This window comes from Chiloscyllium plagiosum, unplaced genomic scaffold (genome assembly GCF_037043375.1).
Source record: "Chiloscyllium plagiosum isolate Xiang-an unplaced genomic scaffold, Cpla_swu_hap1 HiC_scaffold_14, whole genome shotgun sequence".
NCBI lineage: Eukaryota > Metazoa > Chordata > Chondrichthyes > Orectolobiformes > Hemiscylliidae > Chiloscyllium > Chiloscyllium plagiosum.
Genome location: NW_028270152.1, coordinates 23,254,910 through 23,276,993, shown reverse-complemented (window position 1 = coordinate 23,276,993; position 22,084 = coordinate 23,254,910). Strand labels below are relative to the sequence as shown.

At 41.8% G+C, this 22,084-nt stretch overlaps 1 protein-coding gene across 3 annotated transcripts; it reads left to right on the top strand.

Annotated features, from left to right (window-relative positions):
* The first annotated feature begins 1,442 nt into the window (after positions 1–1,442).
* On the top strand, positions 1,443–21,215 carry LOC122558895 (mitochondrial mRNA pseudouridine synthase RPUSD3-like). Of its 3 annotated transcripts, XM_087994166.1 has the most exons (11): positions 1,443–1,704; positions 3,221–3,279; positions 5,636–5,767; positions 7,875–8,035; positions 11,294–11,338; positions 14,831–14,921; positions 15,650–15,757; positions 18,274–18,358; positions 19,134–19,260; positions 19,364–19,503; positions 20,977–21,215. In XM_087994166.1, the coding sequence occupies exons 3-11, from the start codon at positions 5,637–5,639 to the stop codon at positions 21,199–21,201; spliced, it is 1,113 nt and encodes a 370-aa protein (XP_087850292.1). In that variant the 5' UTR covers positions 1,443–1,704; positions 3,221–3,279; position 5,636; the 3' UTR covers positions 21,202–21,215. The 3 variants fall into 3 exon arrangements, with proteins under 3 accessions (XP_087850292.1, XP_087850291.1, XP_087850293.1); XM_087994165.1 differs by lacking the exon at positions 3,221–3,279 and having other exon boundaries at positions 1,444–1,704; XM_087994167.1 differs by lacking the exons at positions 1,443–1,704; positions 3,221–3,279 and adding an exon at positions 2,583–2,738.
* The last annotated feature ends 869 nt before the right edge of the window (positions 21,216–22,084 follow it).

Genomic DNA, 22,084 nt, shown 5'->3' with positions numbered 1-22,084 from the left:
GTCCCGCTGTCCATATCCAAGTTGCAACAAGTCCTATGCACCCATCATCCCAGTCCTCAATCACAAATAGTGGCTTTCAGTTAACCAGACATCAATTTTAAACAAAAAAAAAGAACTATGGATGCTGGAATTCTGGAACAAAGACATAAATTGCTTGAGAAACTCTGAAGGATTGGATGCATCTGTGGAGAGAAAGCAGAATCAACAGTTTGGGACCAGTGCCTCCCTTCCATCTAGATATGTTATTCTTTCTACTTTCCAGTTTGATGGAACAATTCCTGAATCAGGGAAATTTTGGGAAATATAATGCATTGGATGGCCTGTGACATGATGAGGACGAAAGAGATGGTTATGAAGAAAGTGTCCCATGTGAATTAAGGTTAGTTTGAACATATTAAAGGGGGATGAGATAGGGAATGTTAAGAGGATAGAAAATTGGGAAGTGTACACTGACCGATGCCAGAAGGTCCAGGTTCAACTCCTACCTGCCCCAGATGTATCACAATGTGTCTAAACAGGTTGCTTGCTTGTATTTTCAAATAATCCTGATTGACTATAACCTGGTGTTGTGTGATTTTTAATTTTGTCCACTCCAGTCCAACACGGTCACCTCCACATCGTAAAGAAAATCTACACTGACTGATGGATCAATTGGGATCTAGATTAGAGTGGTGCCGGAAAAGCACAGCAGTTCAGGCAGCATCCGAGGAGCAGTAAAATCGACGTTTTGGGCAAAAGCCCTTCATCAGGAATACAGGCAGAGAGCCTGAAGGGTGGAGAGATAAGTGAGAGGAGGGTGGGTGTGGGGAGAAAGTAGCATCCTGAGATTCTTGTAGAGAGAGGAGGAAAACTTCTTCAAGGCAGGCATCCTTGCAAGAGGATTCGCAGTAGGGTTAAAATCAACTAGGTAAAAACAATGACTGCAGATGCTGGAAACCAGAGTCTAGATTAGAGTGGTGCTGGAAAAGCACAGCAATTCAGGCAGCATCCGAGGAGCAGTAAAATCGACGTTTCGGGCAAAAGCCGATGGATCAATTATGGAGTATTGGATACCCCATGAAAGGATTTGTTAAGAACTGTAATTGAGACTGATTTTTGGGCCAAATCTCAAGAAAGATGTGGTTCCCAAGATGCTGGACTTGCCAAATTATCATTTTAACAGTCACCATTCTTAAATGTCTGCAAAATATAACAATTTTTCTGCATGCCACTTTTAAAAATACCCGCATAGCTGGGTCAATTAGTCTTGCAGCATAGCAATGAGCAGAAAGAGGAACTTGCTAACTGACATGAAGTCAATAGTCTGTAAATTTTAAGTTGCTGTCACTGCATCTGGAAGTGTTTGGTGGGAGGCGGGGTGGAACCAATCTTCTAAGCTCGTGTTTCCGGCCGGCGCAGAGGAAGTGGAAGCGGAAGCGGGCAGGGTAGAGGGAGGGTTGGGAGCATTGGCTGGTGATCGCTGTCGGCCGGTGGGCTATCGCCTTCAGGGGAGGTTCGGGATCCGCCTGTTGATTTCAGACAGTCCCGGAGAAACCAAAGACGGGGTTTTCAGGGTTGGAGCCGCACAGGAGGAGGGCCGGCCTCGGGAGCAACTCCAAAAGTCATCCCCCCCCCCTACCCCTCACCCTGACCCCCTTCCTGTGCTCCAAACAGTGATCCAGCTCTCTCCACTTCTTATCACTGAATCTGTGCTCATCCTTTAAGGTCAGCACCTCTCCATTGTGATATATTACGTCCATTCGTTTTTCTACTTGTTTAACTTGGAAAGTGTATTTCCTCTCAGTTGTTCACTGCATCTGCCAGTGTCCATGACCTTCTGAAGTCTACACTACCTTCAGTGGTCACCTGCCAACCACCTTTTCATTGACTAGGATGACCAGACATCCTGGCTTTACCAGGACAACCCCTGTGTTTCGTTAAGTAATCTGATGTCTGATAGTTTCCTTAAACAATATCATTACGATGAGCCAGTTTTCAGCTTCTTTCTTTTTGGTCAAATATAACTCTGGATCTAGGCAAAGAAGTGTTTTACCCTTATTCTGGTGAATTCCTGTTGCATCACATTGCAATGGATATGCGCTTCCAAAGCCCCAATCACACCACAGCTACATTTGTTTAATGATCACTTATGGGGTGTGGGTGTCACAGACTGGGCCAGCATTTATTACCCATCTCAAATTGCCCCTTGAGAAATGATCAAGGGGATTGCTGCCTTTTTGAATCACTGCAGTTCATTTACCGTAGGTATAGCCACAATGGCATTTGGGAGAGAGTTTCAGGACTTTGATCTAGTGACACTAAAGGAATGGCAAGGTATTTCCAAATCCTGATGGTGAGCGGGATTTCTACAGGGTTACTACTTTTCATCACCAATGGCTCCATTGCTGCTGATACTTTTCAGACAATCTACGGTAGTGCTCCCAGACCTTTTCCCACTCTGGCCCCATTTTGGGGCTTAAAATTGTTATGATCCCTTAATGAGCCTGGCTGCATGGAGGGAGCCTGCAAGTACAGGATGGAGGGGAGCTGTCAATTAAAGATGATACACAGCTGTTATTAACTTGACTGCAGTTTCGTGGTGGTCAGTGCTGTTTCGGAACTCACAACCCCATTTGTGGCCCTGACCTACAATTTGGAAACCTCTGTTTGATGGAAGAGCTTTGCCAACATTGACTGGACACAATATGTGAGATGTCATCATATGTAGAAGTTTATAAATCATGAGGGGGCTTGAAAGGGTGAGTAGCCATGGTCTTTTACCCATGGTTTGGGGTGGGGTGGGGGGAGTCCAAAACTAGAGGGCATCGTTTTAAGGTGAGAGGGGAAAGATTTAAAAGGGCACCTAAGGGGTAACGTTTTCACGCAGAGGGTGTTGTGTTTATGGATGACTTGCCAGAGGAAGAGGTGGACAAGTGTACAATTACAACACTTAAAAGGCATCTGGATGGGTACATGAATAGGAAGCATTTCGAGGGATATGGATCAAATGCTGGCAAATGGAACTACATTAATTTAGGATATGTGTCGACATGGACAAGTTGGACCAAAGGGTCTGTTTCCATGCTGTAAAACTCTATGACTGTGACTCCATGTGACCTTTTGCCAGTCTCTTGGCACCAGTCATTCAACAGGTCAGTCATCACAAAGCCCTACCTTCACATGGGATTCCACTATCATCAGATTTGGACTTTTGTAAATTTGTTGTTACATTCATTCTCAGGTGTCCTTGGAGAGGGAACACACAGTGTCTATCAATATTCTCAATGCCTTTACAGAGAGGTGAGTACGTGAGGGATACAGCACTGTGTCTCCCCATCCAACTCCATTTTGATTAAGCTCTTTTCCTACCTCTGCTCCCAGCCCCGTCCTCACTTTTGATGGTTCACATTGTCCATAATGGGCTTTGCATGTAAATTTCTAAGTGACTGCACAAATGATGACTGGTAGTGGTTAATAGTTTAAAAACAAAAGAAAAGTCATGGTGATTTGGTGGTGGGAAAGAAAAGTATTCAGTTGTGTCTGAGAGCCCTTCTGGACTTAAAAAAAAGAAAAAAAAAGCAGCTCACCACCAGCATCTTGAGGGCATTGAAGAAGGACAATAAATGCTGGTCCATCCAGTGATACCTCAGTCCAGGAGTCAATATTGCAACCAAGTTGCTGATGTAAAGCCTGGTGATTACAGCAATCTATTTTCTGCTAGTAGTGATCTGATAATAATTATCTACGTAAGCAATTAAAGAAACCTAGAGGAGACAGTTGTGTGATGGTAGTATCTCTAGACTAGTAATTCAGAGGCCTAGATTAATCGCGTGTTCAAATCTCAATGAGACATCTGGATTTGAAAGCTAATCTTAACAATGGTGTCAGTGGTGACCATAGAAACAGAAGAGCAGGAGTAAGCCATTTGGCCTTTCATGTTTGCTGTGTCATTCAATATAATCATGGCTGATCATTCAACTCAGTATTTTATTTGTACTATCTCTGCATACCCTTTGGTCTCTTTAGCTCCAAGAATCATAACTCCTTGAAAACATTTAATACTTTGGCCTCCATTGTTTTCTGTGACAGAGAATTCCACTGACTCACCACTCTTTGGGTGCAAGAATTTCTCCTCATCCTCAGTGGCTTACTCCATATCCTTCGACTGGGATCCCTGGTTTTGGACTCCCTGGTCATTGGGATCTTCTTCCTGTATTTACCCTGGCTTTTTCTCTTAGAATTGTATAGGTTTTGATGAGATCACCCCTCACTCCAGTGGAAATAGTCCACATCAATCCAATCTCTCCTAATATGTCAGTTCTAACATCCCAGGAATCAGTCTGGTAAATCTTTATGGCATTCCCCTTGTAGCAAGAATTTTCTTCCACAGATAAGGAAACCAAAGCTGCACACGGTACCCCAGGTGTGTTCTCACCAAAGCCCTGTACAATTACAGCAAGACATCCTCGAGTCCTCACATGATAAAGGCCAACATACCACTTACCGTCTTCACCACCTGTTGTAACTGCATGCTTACTTTTAGCAACTGATGTACAAGGACACTCAAGGACATGTATTTCCGCCTTTCCAATCTATTACAATTCAGATAATAATCTGTCTCCCTGATTTTCGAGTTAAGTGGATAACCTCACATTATCCACATTGTACTTTATTTGCCCACTCACTGAACTTGTCCAAATCACACTGAAGCATCTCTGCATCTTCCTTGCAACTCACGTCTCACTCAGCTTTGTGTTGGCTATGGACAATTATCAATATCATTAAAAACCCAATAGGTGCACATGTTCATACCTGTTCTCATGGACATGTGTAGATGCTCTCTGAATTGGCCCAACAAGCCATTCACGGGCAATTAGGAGCTGGGTAGCAATCGCAGCTCAAAGGCTGAATTGCATAGTAACTTATTTGTAAGTAATATATAGTAATATTCATGTACATAAAAATCATGTTAAAATATTGAAACATGTAATAACAAAAGTCAACAAACAAGTTAGCAGGTAACAGAGAGCTGGCAGATCAGTGCATTAAAAGGAGGAATAAATTCATACTAAATTCAGTACACCATTCCTATATTACAGTACATGTTTTAGCGAGTTTTGAGAACATGTTTTCATTTTTAATTACTTTATTGTGGACTCAACCCATGGAAAGAATAGTACTTTTACATCAGGACTGTTGTTGAAACCCTGAGTTTCCTTGATTGCTCTGGGCAAGATAGGGGTGGTAATCGCTTTTGAAATTGCAACAGGCATGATGCAAACTTAGTACAATTATTAGCTCCTCTTTGTTTGTAGAGTTGTTATAGAGTTAATGGTGACCTCTCTATACTGGAATTTGATTTAAAAAAACGTTATTGGAATTCATAGGTTTTTCAGTCTCTCACTTTGGACGTAGAATATAGTCATATGCTAAATCTCAGAATGATGCAGCACAGAAGGAGGCTTTTCAGCCCATTGTACACATGATGATTCTTCAGGTAGAGTTATCCAATTTGTCCATGCTCCTTTTTAAGGTCGATGGAAACATAACTTTGGGTGATTTGAGCTTTGTGTGTGAGTCAACAGAAAGGTTCTGAGAATATCGTATGGCCTTCATTTGTGCTTGAGATGTTGATGTAGTTGTGGTTTTGTTTTAGGATGAATCACATATGGAAACAAATATGGACACGAGGTTCAACTCAGCCAGCAATCCTGCATGGACACTCCTGTTGCTGCATACAAAGACTCGTGACTGACTCAGCGTCGCATTTCTCCAGTATGATATCCTGGTAAGGGGAAAGTTGTTTTGTTTCCCAAACTGAAGTATTTTAATTAATCAAGGGATAGTCCGTACTTAATAAATTTTGAATATAGTTCCATTCTTCAATAGGACGTGCAAACTGAGGTGTTTAACGTATTATCAGTGCAAAACTATGATTGTGGTTTTCAGTGAGAATATTCACAGTTAGAGAATCACAAATATATGTGAATCGCAAATAAGAATAAACCACAAAAGGCAGCTGCATAAGATACAGGTACACGATGTTATGGGTAATGGATTAGCATGAATAGAAGATAGGTTAACTAACAGAAAGCAAGGATTAGAGATAAATGGGTGTTTTTCTGGTTGGCGATCACTGGTAGGACTGCAACTGCTTACAATTTACATAGATGATTGGAATACCAAGTGTAGTGTGTCAAAGTTCACAGTAATTACTGAGATGGGTAGTAGAGCAAAGAGTGCAGAGGACACTGACAGTCTGCAGAGGAATATAGATAGGTTGAGTGAGTGGAGAAGAGTTGATCGAGTACAAAGTCATCTATTTTAGTAGGAATAATAGCAAAACAGACAGTTATTTAAATAGTGAAAAATTGTTGCTGTGCAAAGGGATCTGGGTGTCCTTGTGCATGCATCACAAAATGTTGGTTTTGCAGGTGCAGCAAGTAATGAAGAAGGCAAATGGACTATTGTCCTTCATTGCTAGAGGGATGGAGTTTAAAAACAGGGAAGTTAGCAGCTGTACAGGGTGCTGGTGAGGCCACACCTGGAGTACTATGTACAGTTTTGGTCTCCTTACTTGTGGATGTCCTGGCACTGGAGGGGTGCAGAGGATGTTCACTAGGTTGATTCCAGATTTGAGAGGGTTGGCTTGTGAGGAGAGATTGAGTAGACTGGGACTATACACATTGGAATTTAGAAGAATGAGGGGGGATCTTATAGAAATGTATAACATTACAAAGGGAATAGATAAGATAGATGCAGAGAGATTGTTTCTACTGGTAGGTGAAACTAGAACTAGGGGGCATCGCCTCAAACTAAGGGAGAGCAGATTTAGGACTGAGTTGAAGAGAAACCTCTTTTTGCAAAGTGTTGTGAATCTGTGGAATTCCCTGCCCAGTGAAGCAGTTGAGGCTACCTCATTGAATGTTTTTAAGGCAAAGATAGAATTTTGAACAGTGATGGAATTGAGGTTATGGTGAGCAGGCGGGCAAGTGGATCTGAGTCCATGAAAAGATTAGCCTGATCTTATTGAATAGTAGAGCAGGCTCGATGGGCAAAATGGCCTACTCCTGCTCCTATTTCTTATGTTCCTATGTTCTGAGTGCATCTACACAAAAGGTCACTTTAAACAATAGAAATGTGAAAGGAAAGGTATGTATGCTGGTTAATAGTCATCTCACAATGACAAAAGAGAAGGTAGCTAAGAATGCAATAGGTGGATGGAGGTGGGGATGAAGGTGATAGGTCGGAGAGGAAGGTGGAGCGGATAGGTGGGAAGCTAGTCTTCCTTCCCACCTATCCGCTCCATCCTCCTCTCTGACCTATCACTTTCACCCCACCTTCATCCACCTATTGCACTCTTAGCTACCTTCTCTCCAGCAGCCCACCCCCGGATTCTCCCAGCCTTATTCCTGATGAAGGGCTTTTGTCCGAAACGTCGATTTTCCTGCTCCTCAGATGCTGCCTGACCTGCTGTGCTTTTCCAGCACCACTCTAATCTAGACTCTGATCTCCAGCATCTGCAGTCCTCACTTTCACAATAACAAAACCCAAGTTTCAAACCCTGTCTCAAATGATATTGGGTAGTTGGACCTGCCAATGGGAAGTTTGCTGTTGTAAAATGGGTTCTTAACGAGGATGGGAATTCATTCTTGGCAGCTTCCCCAAAACGTGATACAAGAACACGCCATTCTTCTAATGAGAATGCTGTAAATTTGAGCTGATGAAAATAAGTACAGGCAGCGTTGTGAGTAGAGTGATGGGCAGAATCAGGATTAGCCAAAGTAATAGTATGGATAGAATTAAGCTGGGAATACCAGAGGAATAGCTGCTCCTGGGACCTAGAAGATGACCATTGTTTTATCTTTCATTGCATGTTCCTACTTCCTCTTTAGCTCTGATATACAGCTCAAGAAGCAGATACCAAAACACAGGCAGCGTTTGAAACAAGACAAAGCTGTTAGTATCCTTCGAGATCCAGGTGTCCCAGTGCTTGAAAAGCTGACCAGAGAAGACCTTTTGAAAATGCTAGCTACCAGTGTGGTATACCAAGAAAGTGAGTGTCAATTTCATTAAAGTCAACTCAATTTTCTTTAAGTTAAACAGAAGGTGTAGAAGCACCCCATGCAGCTGTAAATGGGTTAGGACCCTTATCTAGGGACAAATAATGTGCCCAAAGGTGTGCCTAGTAGTCTCAGCTCTTCTGGATCCGTGGTTAAATGCCACGTTGTGAGTCACTTTTAACACTACTTTTGGGTGCTTGGGCCAGATACTTTGAAGATTGCTTTATTGGGGTGTTAGTGCCTTCTGCTGGGAGTAGCACGTATGGCACGCATTATTAATATTCAACATTCCATTGCATTGTCTTAATAAATATGCATCTCTGCATAGCTTGCACAGTATCATTTCTAGACTCATAGAGATGTACAGCATGGAAACAGACCCTTCGGTCCAACCTGTCCATGCCGACCACATATCCCAACCCAATCTAGTCCCACCTGCCAGCACCTGGTCCATATCCCTCCAAATCCTTCCTATTCATATACCCATCCAAATGCCTCTTAAATGTTGAAATTGTACCAGCCTCCACCATATCCTCTGGCAGCTCATTCCATACACGTACCAACCTCTGCGTGAAAAAGTTGCCCCTTGTGTCTCTTTTATATCTTTCCCCTCTCTCCCTAAACCTATGCCCTCTAGTTCTGGACTCCCCGACCCCAGGGAAAAGACTTTGTCTATTTATCCTCTCCATGCCCCTCATAATTTTGTAAACCTCTATAAGGTCAACCCTCAGCCTCCGACCTCCAGGGAAAACAGCCCCAGCCTGTTCAGCCTCTCCCTGTAGCTCAGATCCTCCAACCCTGGCAACATCCTTGTAAATCTTTTCTGAACCCTTTCAAGTTTCACAACATCTTTCCGATAGGAAGGAGATCAGAATTTCACGCAGTATTCCAACAGTGGCCTAACCAATGTCCTGTACAACCACAACATGACCTCCCAACTCCTGTACTCAATACTCTGACCAATAAAGGAAAGCATACCAAATGCTTTCTTCACTATCCTATTTACCTGCGACTCCACTTTCAAGGAGCTATGAACCTGCACTCCAAGGTCTCTTATTTCCTCATAAGCCAACCCGCTTAACTGCGAAATCAACCTAGTAAATCTTCTCTGCACCGCTGCAGTGCCAGTACATTCTTTTTGCAAGTAAAGAGACCAAAGCTCTACACAGCACCCCAGGTGTGGTCTCACCAGCACCTGATACAGCTGCAGCATAACCTCCATACTTTTAAATTCCATCTCTGTAACAATGTAGGACAATTTTCCTTTTGCCATTTGGCTCGTCAGGCCAATTCCACCATTCAGTAACATCATGCTCTTCCATTTCTGTTCTGAATTTTACGTTCCCAGCTATCCCAGACAGTCTTCAAGCCTCATTCCTAAGAAAATCTATCTCTGCTCTATATGACCCTACCTCCACCGTTTCTGAGACATTCAATTCCAAAGTCACATAATCCTCTGAGAGGAAAATATTATCCTAATATCTGTACTAAAAGGGCAACCTCTAATTTTACAATGGCTGTGTTTTCTGACACCAGTGCTCGAGAATCATGGTTCAGTTTAACTTCGCACTTGGGACCCTAAATGGTGGAGGAAGGTGAGTCCCAAAAGGTGGAGGGAGAGAAGAATAGGATCTAGGAGAGAGGGGGTGGATGGGACCCAAGAGAAGGGGACGGGAATGCGATCTGGGAGAAGTAGGGCGAGGAAGCAGGAACCTGGGATCATCCTCCTCATTTCCCATCCCACCCCACCCTTGAACCCTATTTCAGAAACGGTGCAGCCTTTGTGCATGATGTGATATGTAAATTTGCTGTGATATATTAGGTTGGGAATTGTGTGCAATGCAGTTTCCCACTAGTGTCCCCTAGTTCTAGACTGACATATAAGAATAAACATCCTTTCTGCCTTGTCAAGACCATTTAAGATTTTATAACTTTCAGTCAATTTACCAAATTTAGCACAGTTTACTTCTTACAGTAAACCTTACTTAAAGTACCTCTTTCCACCTGTGCACCAAATTCCCACTTTGAACCAAGTTCCCAGCTGTATTCACTCACCCTGTCTCAGTCATGGATTGTCTTCCTCACCGATTGGCTTCCTTCCTGACCAAAATCTTCATGGACTACTGTGTCACAATGGCAGTTTAGAAGGCAGATATTCTATACTGTGTAAATAATTTCCTGACTCATCAATGCCTTTCCATCACTTAGAAGGCACAAATTAGGAGTTGGTTGGAATACTCCCCACTTGCCTGGATTTGTGCAACTCCTTCGAAAGCTTCCACATCAAAGTAATCCATTTGACTGTCACCCTATCCACTGTCTTAAATATTCACTCCCTCCACCACTGGCACGCAGTGTGTATCATCTAAAAGTTGCACTGAACTAGCTGACTGCGGTTTCTTTGAAAGCACCTCCAATTCTTGTGACAACTTCTATTTGAACAGGACAAAACTGGCTGATGTATAAGAACACCAGCACTTGCAAGTTGCCATCCAAGTCTAACACTACCGATTTTGAACTCATCTCACAATTGATTTAATGTTTCTGTGTCAAAGTCGTGGAACATGTTACCTGACAGCAATGTGGTAGTTCAAGAAAAAGGTGGCAGTTCAAGAAAGTAGCTTACCACTACATCCTCAAGGGCAATCAGGGATGGGCATTGAATGCTGGTCTCGCTAACAACATCCGCATGACATGAATAAATCAAAAAATAAAAAAAACTGCTGAGATTGGAAGGACTCGTTTGAACCCCCGCAGTTAAAGTGCAGTATGGAAACATTTACCACCCGATTCCTTAAGCGCCGGAAAACTTAAGCTTATGAACATAGGCAATATGAAATAAGGGTTAATCATATAGTATATTTTTGTGTGATGAATATTTGTCTTTGCAGTGTTGAAATGTCACATTAAAATTAACACTAGTCAATACTGAAGAGATTTCACTGTTCCAGACCACCTGGGTGAAATGTTGGTTTGATGTACATTTTGTTGGTCATATGGCACATTTTAAGGAACTTGGGACATATTAACATTTAGAGTTTGCAGTCTTAATGACTGTTATAACACACTTCAACCAATTTCAGATCAATGTTTCAAATCCATGTGAACAGATTTGTTAAGCAATGAAAGCAATGGTTTCTGTATCACTGCATGCAGAGCCCTGGCTTATAACATTTCTTTGAATGTATTGACAGAATAAATTGTTTTCTAAGAGTAAATTGGTTTCTAACCTCTTTTAACTTCTTTACCAGATCCTTTGATTGGTATCAATAAACCAGCAGGACTTCCCATCACAGGTAATGGTGTGCATTTTCATGAATTGTCACGTTTCTCAAATCATTATTTAATTAAGAATTACACTCCAGTGTGGTGGCACAATTCATTCAGAAAATTGCAAGATATGCTTTCAGATCTACTCTTAACTTTACAGTAATTTCAAAATTGTTGTCATACAGTGGCACTAAATAGAGGCTCAGTGCTTTGTTGTGGAGGAAGGAAGAACTGGGTTGAGTCTTAACTTTCATCAAACTTTTCTAATGCAGCTTTGGTGGCTGGTTCCAGAATGACTTTGGTGAATTCATGGAAACATCTATTTAGCTTTCCTCTTAGTTGAGCATTATGTGGCAAAGTGGCAACATAATTAGTGTTCAGAAATGGATGCTTACTGTGTGATAGCGTGCAAGTTTGAATGATTAGACTGCTCAGTGCCTGTTCAAATAGTTGATGAAAATCATGTAGCATTGTTCGCTGAGTCAGTGGTCCATGTTAGCCAACAGAGACAATGATAGAGGGGTAAGTTCAACTAGACTGACACATGTAAAATGTATATGTTCATTCATTTGGTAAGCACAGGGAGAGCCTCAGCAGTGAGTCTTTCGTTTAACACTCACTGTCACACATGAATAACAAACATGTGACCATGAGAAATAGGAGTGGAAGTAAGGCCATTTGGCCCATCGAGTCCTCTCTGCCATTCAATCATGGCTGATGGGCATATCAACGCCACTTATCCACACTTTCCCCGTATCCCTTAATTCCTTACAAGATTAAGAATTTATCAATCTCTGCCTTGAAGACATTCAACGTCCCTGCCTCCACTGCGCTCCATGGCCCACCACTCTCTGGCTGAAGAAATATCTCCTCATTTCTGTTCTAAATTGACCCCCTCTATTTCTAAGGCTATACCTACGAGTCCTAGTATCCCTGCCTGATGGAAACAATCTCTCAGCATCCACCTTTTCTAAGCCATGTATTATCTTGTAAGTTTCTATTATATCTCCCCCTCAACCTTCTGAACTCTAACGAATACAATCCCAGGATCCTCAGCTATTCATCATATGTTAGGCCAACCATTCTAGGGAGCATCCTTGTGAATCTCTGCTGGACAGCTCCAGCACCAGTATGTCCTTCCTGAGGTGTGGGGCCCAAAACTGGACACCATAATCTAAATGGGGCCTAACTAGAGCTTTATAAAGTCTCAGAAGCACATCACTGCTTTTACATTCCAATCCTCTTGAAATAAATGACAACATTACATTTGCTTTCTTAACCACGGACTCAACCTGCAAGTCAGCTTTTAGAGAATCCTGTACTAGCACTCCCAGATCCCTTTGTACTTTGGCTTTATGAATTTTCTCACAATTTATAAAACAGCCCTTGCCAGTGTTCTTATTTCCAAAGTGCAAGACCTCGCATTTGCTCACACTGAATTTCATCAGCCATTTTTTTGGACCATTCTTCTAAACTGTCTAAATCTTTCTGTAGCCTCCCCACTTCCTCAGAACTACCTGCCTGACCACCTAACTTCACATCATCAGTAAACTTCACCAGAATGCCCTCAGTCTCTTCATCTACATCATTAATATATAAAGAGAACAGCTGGGGCCCCAACACTGAACCCTGCGGGACACCACTTGTCACCAGCTGCCATTCCAAAAAAGAACATTTTATCCCAACTCTCTGCCATCTGTCAGCCAATCCTCAATCCATGCCAGTAGCTCACCTCGAACACCATGGGCCCTCACCTTACTCAGCAGTCTCCCATGAGGCACCTTATCAAAGGCCTTTTGGAAGTCTAGGTAAATAACATCCACAGGGTTTCCCTGATCTAACCTACTTGTTACCTCTTCAAAGAATTCTAACAGGTTTGTCAGGCACTACCTTCCCTTACTAAATCCATGTTGACTTGTTCTAATTCGACCCTGCACTTCCAAGAACTTAGAAATCCCATCCTTAATGATGGATTCTAGAACTTTACCTACAACTGAGGTTAGGCTAATTGGCCTATAATTTTCCATCGTTTGTCTTGATCCTTTTTTGAACAATGGGATTACAACAGCAATTCTCCAGTCACCTGGGACTTTCCCTGACTCCAGTGACTTTTGAAAGATTACAACCAAAGCCTCCACTATTTCTTCAGCCACCTCCCTCAGAACTCTAGGATGTAACCTATCTGGGTTAGGAGATTTATCAGTTTTTATATCTTTTAGCTTATCAAGTACTTTCTGCTTTACCATAGTCAACTCTGCCCCCTGACTCTCATTAATTGTTGGGATATTACTCACGTCTTCCACTGTGAAGACTGACACAAAGTACTTATTAAGTTCTTCAGCTATTTCCTTACCTCCCATCACTAGCCTTTCTGCATCAATTTGGAGTGGCCCAATCTCTACTTTTGCCTCTCATTTGTTTTTCATGTATTGAAAGAAACTTTTACTATCATTTCTAATATTACTGGCTAGCTTACCTTCATATTTGATCCTTTCTCGCTTTGTTATCCTCAGTTTGTTTTTGTAGCCTTAACAATCTTCTGATTTTCCAGTGCTCTTGGCCACTTTATAGGCTCTCTTTTTTTTCCGTGATACATTTCCTGAGTTCCTTCGTTATGGTGAAAGCGTTACTGAAGGTACCATGGAATGACATTTATGCCTTCAGGAGAAAGAGGAAGGAGAAATTGACGAGTAGCAAAGACATATTTGAAATACCACATTATTTTCGAGCACATCATTGCTAGCTGCCTTCCCTCGGCTTGCTATGACCCACAATCTTTTTTGTTACTTCAAACAGACGATCAGTACGCAGTGATATTGCACACAGCACACATCTGTGCTACTACAGAAATGCCATTTTGAGCCAAAATATCCAGATTATGTTCTTTTTTTCATGTTTTACATTTGGTTCACTAGTTTGATTGGATGATTATTCACATCAGTAGTTCAGTATTTCAGTTGCTCAAAACATCACAAATTTTATTAAAAGCTCAATGAAATTTTGTGAATACATAAATACAATGACAATTACTTGGAAAAGAAGTGTAATTTTAGCTTCTGTTTTGAAAAGAACTGGAATCCTCTGTGTAGAAAATTCAGAAGGCTTTTCTGATTGGATCCCTAAAGAAATTGGAACAGTCAGAATTCTGTTGAAGAGGTACTGCATGTAAACTGGAATCAGACCATCCTCTCACTCCCAGGATAGGCACAAAAACTGGGATCTACATCACCTCTCCTTAAGGGCACCATAGAGAAACCTCTTGAATTTCTTTCAGTTTGTAATTATAGACATTGTGAATCCTGACAGTCAAACTTGTACCTTTGGCTCAGTGAGTTCCCCCATTTCCGTAAAGGAATAAATAGTCAGGGTAGAAAGAGAAGAACTGGACCAGAGATGGATGATGAGATATTAGCGCCGTACCAATTCCAACCAGCCTGCAAAAGCAGCTTGATTACTGCTGACTGAATGAGAATTGTTGCTTTGAAAATACAAAACATTTTTTCTGTTATCCTTAACAGGTAAGGAACTCTCCTTTACCTCACTGCTTCCAGAACTTCAACAGCGACTGCATCTTTCCAAAGAACTCCATATTGTAAAAGCAAGTAACAGGTAAATGATTTAACTGTTGGAATCTGCCAGTTCTTCAGTACAAGCTGAGAGACTGGGACTGTAAACTGGATCTGAATGTAATTTGGAGTAACATCTAGGAACAAAGCATGATGGATTTGATTTTTGTGCAGGAAGTATTTACGCCACAACGGTATAATTACAGGATTAAATGCACGTTGGAGTAATGCAAGCCCACAAATAGAATCAGAGTACATGCATAGATACACATATGACCACAATATAGGCTAGAGTGACTCAGATAAACGTGGAGCTGGACTCCTTGTGTGATGGAGTAGGTTTGATACATGTACCATACCTAAGTGGCATGCTGGAAGTAGCACTGGATTTCTAGGGAAAGCAGAGTGCATTACAGCCGAGCCTAGCTATAATTAGGGGAGTAAGGCAATTGCTAGTGTAGTGATGTGATAAATACTGATTTACAACAGCATGCATAGAGAGATGTCAGTGATAATCAAGGGGTTAGCTTCAAGTCCACCTTTACAATACAAATGTAGACACGTAACTCCAGACAGTTCTCATAATTCAAAGTATTATCAGTTCTTACATTTAGAGCACTATCACTATCAACACATAAATGTAAAGCTGTCACTAATAGGAATCTCACATATAGTACAGCTATGTAATCTGTATATGCAAACATGTGAGTAAGTCATCGTGTGACTGATAATGCCCTCTAAACCATTGTTGATTGTGCTGTTTCTTCACAGGGACCATTCTGGCTTGGTTCTGCTTTCCACCTGTCACCAAACTACCAAGTACATTGAGAATGCCTTCATCCAAGCTCGGAGAAGGAAGGAGGCACTCACCAGTTATTGGTAATGTTTGAATTATTATACAACACTGAAGTAACTAAGTGATAGAAATTTACATGTGCTAACTTGGGATTCTTATTCATCAAATAAACAATTTCTCCAATAACCGTTTAATAGAAACATATTTGGGGTGGCACGGTGGTTCAGTGGTTAGCAGTGTTGCCTCACAGCGCCAGGGATCCGGGTTCAATTCCCACCTCGGACAACTGTCTGTGTGGGGTTTGCACACTCTCCCCGTGTCTGCGTGGATTTCCTCCGGGTGCTCTGGTTTCCTCCCACAGCCCAACGATGTGCAAGTTAGGTAAATTGGCCATGATAAATTGCCCATGGTGTTAGGTGCATTAGTCAGGGGTAAATGTAGGGGAATGGATCTGGATCGGTTGCTCTTCGGAGGTTTGGTGAGAACTTGTTGGGCCAAAGAGCCTGTTTCCAGACTGTAGGGAATCTAATCTAGGGAATCTATTACCTTTCAACTACTCAATTTAAAAAAAAATGAGTTGGCATATAGATATACCCAAAAATGAGCATAATGCACAGACTTTATCTTGAATTTTCACCTGAGTTTTGTAATGCTTCGGTACCAGTATTGCAGCTGTTAGTGACTAAACATTACTGAGCTCTGTGAGTAACTGGACAGCTATTCTTTGACTATTAATGAGCTCAGGGCACAACAGGCTTGACAGTGGCTGATTATCAATGAGGACAGGGTTGTGCAAACTGAATATTAGGGAGCACAGCGCAGTCACCAACTGAATTTGATTTAGGAATATTGCTGCAGACAAGTCATAGAGATGTACAGTTCGGAAACAGACCCTTTGGTCCAACTCGTCTATGCCAACCAGATATCCCAACCCAATCTAGTCCCACCTGCCAGCACCTGGCCCATATCTCTCCAAACCCTTCCTATTCATATTCCCATCCAGGTACCTTTTAAATGTTGCAATTGTACTAGCCTCCACCACTTCCTCTTGCAGCTCATTCCACACACACACCACCCTCTGCATGAAAACGTTGCCCCTTAGGTCTCTTTTATATCTTTCCCCTCTCACCCTAAACCTATGCCTTCTAGTTCTGGTCTCCATCACCCCAGGGAAAAGACCTTGTCTATTTACCCCCTCCATGCCCCTCATGTGTTTATAAACCTCTATAAGGTCATCCCTCAGCCTCTGATCCTCCAGGGAAAACAGCCCTAGCTTATTCAACCTCTTCCTATAGCTCAAATCCTCCAACCCTAGCAACATCCTTGTAAATCTTTTCGGAACTCTTTCAAGTTTCACAACATCCTTCCTATAGGAGGGAGACCAGATTTGCACACACTATTCCAAAAGTGGCCTAACCAATATCTTGTACAGCCGCAACATGACCCCCCAACTCCTGTACTCAGTACTCTGACCACTAAAGGAAAGCATACCAAACACCACGTTCACTATCCTATCTACCTGCGACTCTACTTTCAAAGAGTTATGAACTGCACTCCAAGGTCTCTTTGTTCAGCAACACCCCCAGGACCTTACCAATAAGTGTGTGAAACTCCCAATCATTGAGGTTGGAACATAAAAGTTTGTTGTACTTACAGTTTTTGATGTCTGACAAGGTATAGAAAAAGCATTTAAGTGTGTGGATATGGTGTAGAAAAATTCCTGATGAAGAGCTTTTGCCTGAAACATCGACTCTCCTGCTCCTCAGATGCTGCCTGACCTGCTGTGCTTTTCCGGCATCACACTCTCGACCCTTACCATTAAGTGTATAAGTCCTGCTAAGATTTGCTTTCCCAAAATGCAGCACCTCGCATTTATCTAAAATGGGCTTGATTGAAACTATTTAAAGGACTTTTGCTACGCTTTCAAACGCAACTTTGTTTTGTTTCAAAGATAGTTTTATTCTTTTTCAAAAATCTGTGTCTTAAATATATAAATGCTGATGTGGTGGCCTGCTGCCAGCTGTATGACGCAACAGATGTACAAGTGTTGCTGAGGGGTGATGGCAGGGTATGACTGTGGGTGGATATGTATAAGGGTGATTGGGCGTGCAGCAGGGGAGATGTTAGAATGTAGCAAAGAGGTATTGCAAAACTTTGAGAATGCCCAGGAGGCAGAGTAGGAGGATGTTCATCAGTGACTGGAATGCAGAATAGAAAACATTGTTATGAAAATGAGGTGACAGTGGAGCTGGAAGAATGAATTAATCTTCTTCTATTTCTTAGCTTTCAACACAGTTATTTCTGGCATCTTTTAACTTGCTTGCATAACAACAGTATTTAAGAAGTATTTCACTGGATGAACATTATTTGAAGATGCCCTGAAGGTGTAATAAGTCAATAATTGCTAAAGTTCTTTGATTGTTTATTTTTTACTGTATTTGTGTACACATTTATTCTATCTTACAGTGTCAGGTTCAATGATTTAAATTATAAATTTATGACACACGAATGTGGTGTGAATCATACTGTATCACTCCAGGGATCTGTGCATATCTCCTTCTGATTTCTTGAATTTATTATATATTTTTTTCTGTAACAGTGCTGTGACAGTGGGCATCCCAGAACCTGCAGAGGGAGAAATCAGTGTGGCTCTGACAAAGCAGAACATTGGCGAGCATGAGCTGGTAATTGTTCTATTTGACGCATCTCCTTCCACTTTCTCCATCAGAATAAGCATGATGGTTAGTGACAATTAATTGGAAAACCAAAACAGGTTCAGTAGAACCTCGATTATCTGAACATCAATTATCCAAATTTCAGATTGTCTGACCAAGATCTCAAGGTCCCTTTAAAAATGGCATTAGGCAACTCAGCATTCAGTTATCAATTAAACGGCATTATGGCGTGCATTGCCAGATAACCAAGAAATATTCAGATAACCTGCACTCAAATTACCGCTTGTTTCCGGTTATCCAAACAAACAATTATCTGAACAAAATACTCCCCGCCTGTCTCATTTGGATAATCGAGGTTCTGGGTGTTGTTTATGCACAATGTGTGGATTCCCTCGTATGACTGTCTATTAGGAGATCCTAATGTTGGCTGTGCTGTTGAAGGTGAGTTAAGTGTTGAGAAAGTTCCCTAGGAAGAGGGACAAAAATCTAAACCACAAATTTCTTACTGCTAATCTTAACAGAATATCAGCATTTGAAATGGTCATTTGATTACTGATTCTTCTGTGGAGGGAGGCTGAGAAAAATAGAAAGGGAGCAAATTAATGCCCTTTTGCCTTTGATAATGCAGACTACATTTCTAGGTTTTAGAAATAATGAGAATGACATATTCCAGATAGTCGCGTGGTGAGGTAAATATGGATCAGATCTGTATATTTACTGCCTGCCTGGGCCTTTAAAGCTTACAATGATTTTACTTTTATCGTGTTTTGTTACGCTAATATAGGTGGTTCCAGTGTTTCATCCCACACCTGGAAACTTTCAGCGGAAGGAAGCAAAGAAGGCTGTTACAAGGTATAAGGTTCTCGATACTGCAAATGGCTGTGCATTAGTACAGCTTCAACCTCTCACAAGTGAGTTAATGTAGTCTGGGTTTTCTTTAATTAAACTACTGTCGGCTGGTTGTATCCGAGATTTACAATTTTCCAATGTTTGTTCACTTTCCTCCCGCATCAGCCTTTGAAAGTGTGTTACAGGTCCACCTCACTATCAAACTCTCTGCGGTTCTTGGGGATCATGTGTATTCTTCCAGGCTGGGGAAGGTTCTGGGAATTCCCTTCTGTCTCCCAGTGGAATTAACAATTCCTCGAATTCAGGTAAATTAGAGTATCATTATAAGAATGGCATGCTGAAAGAGGATTGGATCTTGTTAAGGGTGAGCAGGAGTGAAGTGGGTATTACTAGCTGAGGTGTTATTAGCAGTTGGGGAAGAATCTGTGTGTGAGGGATTTGAGAGTTCTCATGCTTGTTTTTAAAGCCTTCCATGCGACAACCCTCCCTGTCTTTGTGGTTTCCTGTCACCCTACTGCAGTAGAAAATATCATTACTCTTCTAATTTAGCCCTCACGAGCACTGTGATTTTAACTGCTCCATGATTATCTCTGGCACCTCATTCCACTTTCTCCTTAGCTGCCTGAGCCCCTATGTTCTGGAACTCATTGAACCTGTTTGTTCCTTTAAATAAATTTAGTTCACGTTGCAGCTCCGTGTTCTTCGCATGAAAATGTTTTACTTCACACTTCTTCATTTTACTTGCATGTTTTTGTTCATTTCACTAGTTTGTCCATGTCATCTTAAAATCTATTACCATTCGTCTTATTTCTTTGCAAATCTCACTATTAAATGAGCTCATCAGATATTGCTTCAGCCTCACAGGTAATCGTTGATTCATGCTAACATCCGCATATTTCCAGATTTAGATTAGATTAGATTAGATTACTTACAGTGTCGAAACAGGCCCTTCGGCCCAACAAGTCCACACCGACCCGCCGAAGCGCAACCCACCCAGACTCATTCCCCTACATTTACCCCTTCAAGTAACACTATGGGCAATTTAGCAAGGCCAATTCACCTTACCTGCACATTTTTGGATTGTGGGAGGAAACCAGAGCACCCGGAGGAAACCCACGCAGACATGGGGAAAATGTGCAAACTCCACACAGAGAGTCGCCTGAGGTGGGAATTGAACCCAGGTGCCTGGCACTGTGAGGCAGCTGTTCAAGATATATTATGCATTTAACTTTTCAACATATGGAGTTCAGAAAGATTTACAAGGATGTTGCCAGGGTTGGAGGATTTGAGCTATAGGGAGAGGCTGAACAGGCTGGGGCTGTTTTCCCTGGAGCGTCGGAGGCTGAGGGGTGACCTTATAAAGGTCTACAAAATTTCGAGGGGCATGGATAAGATAATAGCCAAAGTCTTTTCCCTGGGGTCGGGGAGTCCAGAACTAGAGGACATAGGTTTAGGGTGAGAGGGGAAAGATATAAAAGAGACCTAAGGGGCAACTCTTTCACGCAGCGGGTGGTACGAATACGGAATGAGCTGCCAGAGGAAGTGGTGGAGGCTGGTACAATTTCAACATTTAAGAGGCATTTGGATGGATATATGAATATTGAGGGTTTGGAGGGGTATGGGCCGGTTGCTGGCAGGTGGGACTAGATTGGGTTGGACTGAAGGGTCTGTTTCCATGCTGTACATCTCTATAACTCTATAAGTGGATTTAGTCTCGTATGTGTGTCCTGATACCAGTAGGGTTTGAAACTATGGTGACATTTTGCTTAACTCATTAGGTCTTGGATGAATCCTTGCTGCGGAAGTTGCATTTTGACCAGAAGCAGATGTGGAAAATGCCTCTTCACCTTCACCTACACAAACTTTCAATTCCACCATTTGAAACTAAGAAATTAGAGACACTGATTGTGGCTGCTCCTCCAGCTTACTTTCTTAGGACTCTTGATCTCTTAGGCTTAACAGTTAGTGAGTTTCCTGAAGCAAATGTAAAGAAAAGAAAATAAAGAAATGTGTTCCATATAGTTCATGCCAGTACTCTGTGATAGAGAAAATTCACTGCTTCCATGAAGTTTATTTTGTAGTAAAATCCAATTAGAAGCACTGTTTCAGAACCTGTAATATCAGAGGATGTTTCCTCACTTGTGGGTAATACAAAGGAATGCACCTAAATATTGATAGGTCCAAAGGGCATCATTCCATAGAGCATTGGAAACAGTTATCATCAAGAATTACTCTATAAATTTGCTATGATATTTACCAAAATATATCTCTGTTCAGAAATACCCTTCGTTTGCCATGCCTCAATGTTTTTGGAAACAGCGAAGTGAAAACAACCAGGGTTTCTCATGTTAGGTGTTGACCACAAATTTATGATGGGTCTGTGTTTGATGTGGGAAAATAAAACCATGATCACGTATGCAGTGGTGTCCTGGAGCCTGTTGACACTCATTAGCCAAGCTTGGATGAATAATCATGACATGGTGGACATGGCCTAATTCCACACCCCAGCAAAACAACAAGTCCTGGATTAAAAAGCAATAGGCCATGGTGGCATACCAGACTGTGATGCTGAACCAGTGAACGGTACACACCAGAGGATTGTAAATCTCACTGCTGAAGAAAAATACTAAAGATAAAGAACCTATTCAGTTCCAGTCTGGGAGCAATTCACTTTATCCCTTGCATCCACATATCATGCACATCCTGGTTGACATATTTTACGTAAAAAGGTTCTGGATCAGTGGTGCTGGAAGAGCACAGCAATTCAGGCAGCATCCGACGAGCAGCAAAATCAAATACATTTATACCCAAATAAAATGTCCAAGTGTAGGCAGAGTTCATTTGACAGTAGCCAGATTGAAGTTTTTTTTGTAAAAAATGTAAATG